Source organism: Neophocaena asiaeorientalis, unplaced genomic scaffold, assembly GCF_003031525.2.
Source record: "Neophocaena asiaeorientalis asiaeorientalis breed wild unplaced genomic scaffold, Neophocaena_asiaeorientalis_V1.1 scaffold558, whole genome shotgun sequence".
Taxonomy (NCBI): Eukaryota; Metazoa; Chordata; class Mammalia; order Artiodactyla; family Phocoenidae; genus Neophocaena; species Neophocaena asiaeorientalis.
The window spans coordinates 423-8,672 of record NW_020172780.1 but is presented as its reverse complement, the minus strand read 5'-3'; the positions used below and the strand labels follow the sequence as shown (position 1 = coordinate 8,672).

General features: G+C 57.2%; 1 protein-coding gene across 1 annotated transcript; it reads right to left on the bottom strand.

Moving 5' to 3' along the window:
* Positions 1-2,055: 2,055 nt before the first annotated feature.
* LOC112397239 (NUT family member 2G-like) lies at positions 2,056-7,778 on the bottom strand (the record flags this gene model as incomplete). The annotated part of the gene is made up of 6 exons (XM_024741349.1): positions 2,056-2,895; positions 3,416-3,532; positions 3,945-4,240; positions 4,733-4,872; positions 5,919-6,047; positions 7,005-7,778. Coding segments are annotated over 6 exons (2,296 nt in total), but the record flags the coding sequence as incomplete, so codon positions are not given.
* Positions 7,779-8,250: the final 472 nt, after the last annotated feature.

Below are 8,250 nucleotides of genomic sequence, written 5' to 3'. Positions count from 1 at the left end.
ACGAGATGCTGCGGCAGTGAGAGGCCAACGCACCGCGATGAAGAGAGTGGCCCCCGCTCGCTGCAACTAGAGAAAGCCCTCGCATAGAAATGAAGACCCAACACAGCCAAAAATAAATAACAAATTAAAAAAAATTAAAAATATAACTACCATGTGATCCAGCACTCCCACTTCTGGATTTGTATGCAAAAGAATTCAAAGCAGGATCTCAAACATATATTTCCACACCCACATTCATCGTAACATATCCAAAATACTCAAGATGTGAAGAAACCCAAATGTCCATCAACACATGAATGGATAACGGGGTCTATAAATACAATGAAATATTTCCTTCCTTGAAATAAAAGGAAACCATGTCTCATGATACAACATGGATAAACCTCTAAGACATTATGCTAAGTAAAATAAGCCACTCATAAAAGGACATGTCATAGACACTCACATGAAGTATCTACAGTAGTTAAAATCATAGAAACATACAAAGGTGATTGTCAAGATCTCAGGGAGGAGGAGGGAGAATTAGGGAGTCTCTGCTGTCCCAACCCCCGCCTGGGTCCTGGGGAAGGAATCAGAACTCAGAAGCAGGAGAAGAGGCTTTGGCCAGCAGGGAAGGGGGGGTGAGGCCCAGGGCGGGTTCACAAAGGATCAGAGCATCTGAGTGCGTTAGGAGGAAGGGGCTTCAGAGGTGGGCCAGCAGTTGCCATGACGGGGGCTAAGCAGGCTGCAAGCGGGGGCAGTTCGGGGAGACAGCAGGGGTCTGCACCCTGGCCCTCATTGTTTGCTCGTCTCACCCTTATGAGCGGGTCATTTGCCCTGCTCTAATGATTCGAAGTCTCTGCCGGCACCCACAGGACGGTGACTGAGGACTCCACACTCCTCAGCATGGATCCCAGCTCCCACCCAGACCTGGGACCACAGACACCTCTCCCCCAACCCTGCTGCCCCTGTGAGCAAGCTGTTCTTGTGAAACGCGGTCAGAGTTTGTTAGGAGGAACCGTTTTATATGGGCATACAAATCAGTGTTGATACCAATACACACACATGTCCAGCCGTGGGTGGAAAGGGAAGGGACAGTAGTTCTGGGGTGTCTTTGCACACCCATAGGCCCCTAAGGCCAGTCCCCACAGCCACAGCCAGATGGGTCCTCCTCCCTCAGTTGAACGAGATGCTGCTGCACAGAAATCCCACAAGTTCCACAAAGGGGCCCAACTGTCATTACCCTTATACACACCTTTCTCGGGTGGCCCATGAATTTCCTGCACCCATTCCCCTTGTTGCATCCTCATTGGGATTAAGAGTGCCTCCACCACTCTCCATATTGCAATAATCCCAGTGGGAGTAGAGGATACTCTCGCTACGACGAGACAGACAGTCCTGTCCCCATAGCCAAGACTTTTCCTCTCTGGTCACTCCACCCACACAGGAAACCCTGGATGAGCGGAGGGTCATCCGAGCGCCGTCGCCTGGCCACTTCAGGGAAGCAGAGAGAAGCTCTGTAATGACAAGGGCTGTCTCCAGGCTCCATCCTAGAAACTGGTGAGTGTCCAGAGGGCTGAAAGGCACAAAAGCAGCTCTGCCTCCCCAGAAGGATCAGGGATGCAGAAGATGGTACAGAGGCCCCAGAAGGCCCCTAGCCAAGCAGGCTTTAGAGAAGGGGATGATGAGGGGGTCCCTGGGGAACGTGAGAGCTGTGCATTCCCAGGGGCAGCCTGAGGAGTCCTTGTCTATGTGGAGGAAAGGTTTGGCCACCTGTAGATCCAGAGCTCCTGTGACCTCCCTCATCCTTCCTTCCTCTCTGGATCGCTCTCTGTGGAGCAGCGCAACACGAACAAGATGACAGTGGCCTGAGAGCATTTCCCACCAAGACTATCTTTATTCACAATTGATACACATCACTCCAAAGGTCCTGCTCCCACCCACACCTGGCCACACCCACCTCACCCACCTCCCTAACCCCCCACAATCCCACTCCCCCTCCCAGCCCTGGTGGTCCTGCCCTCCCTCCCTTCCCCCCACATCATCCAAGGTCAGCAGTGGGATGATAAGGAGCCCCTAGGCTCCCCTGGGGGTCACCCTGGAGGGCCGGCCCAGCTGTTCCCTACTGGTTGCAGTGTTTCTTCTCCTCTTCCTAGTCTTCTCTGTGACACACGGGTCACGCTTTCTCTTTCTCGGCTGTGAGGGGAGAGCCGGCCCCAGGGTCAAGGCTGGCCTCCCAGACACCCCGAGGCTAGTCACGGGGATGGACAGCTTCTCAGCAGTGGCTGGGCATCCACACAGAGCCCGCTTCCTCAACTTGGGAGCAGCTGGTGGAGCTGGGCTGAGGCCTCTTTTCTGAAGGGAGGGGGTGTGGGGAGCACACCGGGCTCCCCAACCTCCAGGGGAGGCCACGCCTGGGGCACGGGCAGGACTCTGGGACACCCAGCCAGGCAGCAGGCTCTGCAGAGAGCCGAAGAGGAAGGCCAGGCTGGGGAGCTCCTCGTCGTCGTCACTGGACCTGTCCCTGGGCCCTCGGGCCTCCCAAACAGGAGAGGCCTCTCTGAGAACAGACGCATCCCTGGGTTCCCGTAGAGGGGCAGCGCGCCTTTGACCCTGGGGAGGAGAGGGCCGTCTGGCCCGGAATAGAGAGACCTCCTGACGTCCTCGAGAGGGAACAAAGACTTTGGGCCTGCACAGGCCAGTGTCTGTTTGGATGAGCCTATGAGGAGCCTCAGAATCAATCTCTGGTGGGCAGGCTTCATCACTGACCCCTAGATGGGGGTCTTGGTCATGCCTCTGGGCACCTTGGCCGGCGTCGGACTCAGAGGGACTTGAGCGCATTCCGGGTGCACTGTGACTCGGGGCTGCCCGCACACCCTCGTCCTCTTTCAAGGCCAGGAGTCGTTTCTGCACCAGCTGGTAGGGGGGAGGAGGACAGAGTTGGCTCCACACACACGTGTGAGAGGAGGAGCGCTGGGCAGTGGGACAATGGCCCTTGGGGGAAGGAGGGGATGGGGGACTCCAGGACTCGAATCCAAATACAGACACTGTGGAATTCCTGCCATCCTCCTGCACCTTCTTCCCAGCTTTGTGCCCTTCCCTCCTCTCCCGGCTCCCCATCCTCTCCTTCCTTTCACCCTGCACTGCACCCACCCCAGAACGGGCCCTTCCCCATGCCAGGCTTCCCAGGCAGGGGAGGGATGGACAGCGCCAGGTGGCCCTCCAGTTCTGGGGTCTTACCTCTCCCCTGTTCACTGGGGTCCCTCAATTCCCTGGTCTTCCTTGGTGTCCCTTGTCTCCCCTGTTCTACCGGGGATCCCTCCATCCTCTGGCTCCCCTGGGTCATCTGGGTTCCCCTGAACACTGGATCACCTGGGGTCCCCCTCCAGTGGGGTCCCCTGGCTCCCTGAGTGTCCTTCTCCCTCCCCTGGCTCACTTCTTCCGGGGTGAGCCCTTCCTCCTGCTCCAGCTCCTCCACTAGGGCCAAGAGATCCAGCTGTGCATCTGGGGAAAGCAATTCTGCCAGGAATCGAGGGTGAATGACTGCCTCCACCTCGGACAGAAAGAAGAGGCTGTGAGCATCCTTGGCCAGGAGTGGCCTGTGAGACAAGAAGACCCGGAGGGAAAGTGAAAAGCAGAGACCCACCCCACTCTCCTCCACAAGGCGGGGATGTTCAGCACACACACACACACACACACACACACGCACACACACACACACACACACACACATACACAGTCACACACAAAAGAGCACATATACAGAGGCACAGACACACAAAGGCATACACACAGACAGACACAAACACGTACACACATACATCTGCGTAAACCTCCCCTAACACCAGGCTCAGGAACAAGGAGCTGAGCTTAAGTCCCAACGGCCTGAGCAGAACCCAGATCTTGGGTGCTGAGTGTTCCATGCCCTGGCATCTTGTAGACCCCAGGCTCCAGGCCTAGCCTACCTTGGTGACAAAGTCCTCCTGGGAACACAGCTTGTCAATGTAGCTCAAGAGGCCCGGGTCCGAGTAGATGCCGTCCTCTTCCTGCTTCAGCTCATTTCCGTCCTCTCCACCTTCTGCATCTGACTCTCCTGTGGCTGAGTGGACGGGCCCCACCAGCGCATCCATGATGTCCATATACTCCGTCACAGCCTCGGGGGGAATCTCCTTGGGTGCCTTGGGCTCTGGGGGCCGCTGGGACCCGTGTGGCTTTGGGCGGGAGGGCTGGGCCCTGGGGCCGGACATCCTGGGAGCACAGGCTGAGGCAGAGCGGGAGGAAGGGAAGGAAGGTGAGGGACTCCCGGTCCACCTCCTGACCACCGAGCACACGTTGGTGAGGGCATTGTTTGGGGAACATTGATGTGGGTGTGGGGGGGTCAGGACCACCTGAAGCCTCATGCACTGTTGGAGAGGGGAGGTAAGGGGGGCATCTAAGAGAGTCACAAGTAAGGAAGTGGGGCACCTCCAATTTTCTAGGGGTCTCGCCATCAAACTCACTTCCTAGGCAGACTTTGTGTGGGGTCCTTTGACAGGGAGGTGTGAGAGGAGTTACAAAACTGACCAAGTCAATAACCAGTAGTGACAAAGGGCAGCTGAGACCCCACGACCCCACGCCCCACCCCCTGCCTCAGTGGCTGCTTTGGTTGAATGACCAACGTCCCTGTCTTGAAGGAAAAGGATCCACGTGGGGACAGTGGCCAACCCTAGGCCCCTGTTACCTGTGCCTTCAACTCCAGTGGGAACCTGGGTGCCTGGCTGAAGGCCCACTTTCGGGGCTGGGGGCCCCCAAGGATCCAGCTTCGATGGGGCTGGAGGAGGCAGGTTCTGCACGCACTGCATCCACTGCCACTTCTGAATCTGCATCTCCTCCTCGGCCTCAAATTCCATGAACCTGGGGGGTGACGGAGGCACAGGCCACCCTGAGAAAAAGGCCTGGGGTCTGGAGCCCAACAAAGGCAGCCAAGAATGAGGGCTTGGGAGAGGATGTGCCTTGGGGCTGTCAAGGCCCTGTGAGGTGCTGTCCACAGCAGAGAGCTGCTCCTGGAACTGATATGAGACCTGTGACCCTTCTTGCCTCACCAGCACTGGAGGTCATTCAACAGCATCGACCCAGGTCGCTGAATTGAACCAGGTCAACGGGACACGTGGCTGACCCAGGGGGCACCCTCCTCATGCCCCCCGTCCCCATCCAGAACCACATGAAGGGCTGACAGCCAGAGGCTGGAACAGGCATGTGTTCCCCACAGGGGTCCTTGCCCGAATCCAGGACCCTGGGCTGGGACTGAGAGTCCTGGAACAGAGACCTGGAGACAGAGCCCAGGAGAGACTGGACGATGTGGGTGCTGAGCTTGGAGGAGAGGCCTTCCTTTCCTCTGAGAGGCACTCGTTTGTTTGCTTTTCTTTCTTAAACCAAGAGGATTACCATGGAGCAAACAACGGAAGGGTCAGAAACCCTCGGGCTGATGACAGCAGGCTTCCCCAGCCTCTTCAGGGATCCCAGGTTACACACTCAGGCCACTTTTCATGAGAAGAGGGTGTCCCAAATCTATGTCAGTGGCCACCAGCCACCCACCACTAAGGAAGCAGCAGGCTGGCAGTTGGAGCTCTTTCCCCAGTTCAGCCCATATGGCCGGAGTTGGACCCCAACTGGACTCACAGCGTCACCCTGCCCCATCCTGAGACCTTCATGTCAAGGCAAGGGTAGGTCAAAATCAGGGGAGGGCAGAGCTCCAGGTGGAGGAAGGACAGAAGACCCAAACTCTCAAGGTGAGAAAGGGGTTTCTGGAGGACAGTAGGGCCTCTGGGCTGCGGGGCCCGTGTTCTGAGTGACAGCCCTTCTCCTTTGTCCTCTCTGATGAGCACCCCCACGGCCAGACCCTGCCCTCACCCAGTCCCCTCAGCCTCCACGCAGCCCCTGGGCCCAGGACGCTGACTTACTTTTCTGCTATCTCATAGTAGATCATCCGGTCAAAGTTGCTAACGCGCTGCCATTCCTGCACGGCCCTGCACAGTCCCCACTCCAGCGTCATGGTGGGCTTCAGGCGGGCCATGGATCGAAGCACTGGGCTGTAAGACCTTGGGGTCAGTCTCCATGCCCAGCCCAGCCCCCACCTGCCTGACCCCACCCGCCAATGTGGACCACACATCACTCAACACAGCATGACTGAGCAACAGGAGGGTGGGAGGCAGGTGTCTGGGAGGGCAAAGACAAGGCTTCCCGGCCACTGCTGTCACCGCCTCACACTCACTCGAGGATGACCATCCACTCCCAGGCTACAGCTGGGACACTGTGCCTTGGGGAGCTCTTTTCCTCTTCAAGGCTGCCTTTTCGTAAGAAAAATCACTATCATCAATGAGGCGTGGCATGTGTCAGGCCATCTGCTAACACTTCATTGATTAGCCCAAGGAGTCTTCTGCTCGGTCCTCTGAGTGAAGTGTGACTGTCCCCTTTTTACGAGGGACCGGAGGTTTAGGATGGAAATGCCTGCCAGGCTCACAGCTCTAGTGGGAGAGAGCCCACGCCCTTAGGAGAGCTCTACCGTCACCCTGTTCCTAGTGGAATTCTCCACAACAACGAAGTCGAGGCGTGCATTAAGCGCTCTCCTGGGCCCCGCGCTCCTCCCCCTCCTCCGAAGTGACCTCCCCCGGCCACGTACACTCAAGTCCTGTATGAAAGGAGACGGCACCACAGGAGACTGCGGCATCCACTCCTTGGCTCCTCACCTTACAGCACGACCCTCTCTGACTGCAAGTCTTCAGTCCATATTACCATGAGAATCATGGAAGAGCAAGTTGGCTAGACTCTCAGGGTGGTGGGGTCAGGTGAGATAAGGCACATTTCAGTCATGATGTCATGGACTGGCAGGCTCACCCATATGACCGACAATGTGCCTTCTCATAGCATGGACATCGCCCTCAGACCTTGCTTCCAGTATCCCTAGAAACCTAACCTGCGAGTGCATCCCCAGGTCCTCTTTATCTAAAAGTTCCGATAAGCTCACGACCCCCTGAGCGTTCACTCACATGAGAAAGCAGGAAAGAGCTTCTGCATCAGGACGCTGGGGAAGGTGTCTCCGCGCCAGTGGCTTGAGGCACTGCCAACGTTGGAAGTTACTGTACACGCTCTGGGGTTTAGAGCAGTCACCCTGCGAGGCATAGGGCTGGTTGGTGGCCAGGCTGCCCTCCCTGGAAGTGCCATGTGACCAAGGCCCAGAGTTCACTGGCCGAATGATAGGGGCCAACTGGGCAGCTGGTGGTGGAGCTTGAGGAGGAAAGTCTGGGGTCCAGCCTCTCTTGCCAGCCTGAGTAATTCCAACAGCTGGAGCAGTCACAATGGTCTCCATCGCAGGGGATGCTAAGAATACGGGTGCAGGACATGCAGCAGTCCCGCTGAGGGCCCCTGGAGCGCTCCAGGTGAGGGGGCCCTGAGTTATGATAAAGGTCTGAGTCTGGGGCGCCTCCACTGGCCTCCCTTGTGACGTGACTTGGACAGTGAGGTTGCAGGCCCCAGGGGCACTGGGTCCACAATTACCGTTAGCCACCAAAGGCGTTGTGGGGAAAGCTGGCAGCAGGCTGCTGCCAGGAGGGAATGCTGGAGTGATGGGAGGTGGCAGGTGCTGCCCCCAGGGTGGCCGGTGCTGGGGGCCAGGAATGGGTGGAAGAAAGGGCACTGCCGTGAAAATAGACAAGGAGGCACCAGGGTTCATGATGACATCCGTTCCCAGCACTGGAGATGCTGTTGAGGCAAAGGAAAGGAGTGAATGGGGGAGCAGAATGGGCCAGTGGGACAGAGGCTTTCTGCGGCCTCAGAGTGTAATCTCCACAGGTGAGAGACACCTGGACAAGGGAAACTGCAGCGTGCAAATGTCTTTAAGTGCTTTTCATGCCCTGACCTCCAGCTGAGAATTATTCCACTGGTGACCCCGCGCCCATCCACCAAGGCCCCTGACCCCTGCCTGCCGAGAAGAAATTGCCTCAGCAAGCATTCACTTGGAGAGCCTCCCTAAGGCAGCCGCTGGCAGCTAAGCCTCACAGGCTGTCTCCCAAGACCTGGAACTGTGTGCACCTCCGCTCTGTGAGAAATGCCCCTCAGCCGGCGTACTAGCAGGTAGGGACCTCCTGCAAGGTAAGTTCTAGGCACCCAAAGGCCCTTTGTTGACAGGCACTGTGTAAAACATTAGGGCCCCACCTCCTCCTCAGTCCTCCCTTTCCTGACGCTCAGTATAAATCCCCTCTTTCTTTCCTAGCCTCACAAAACAAGACAAAATGC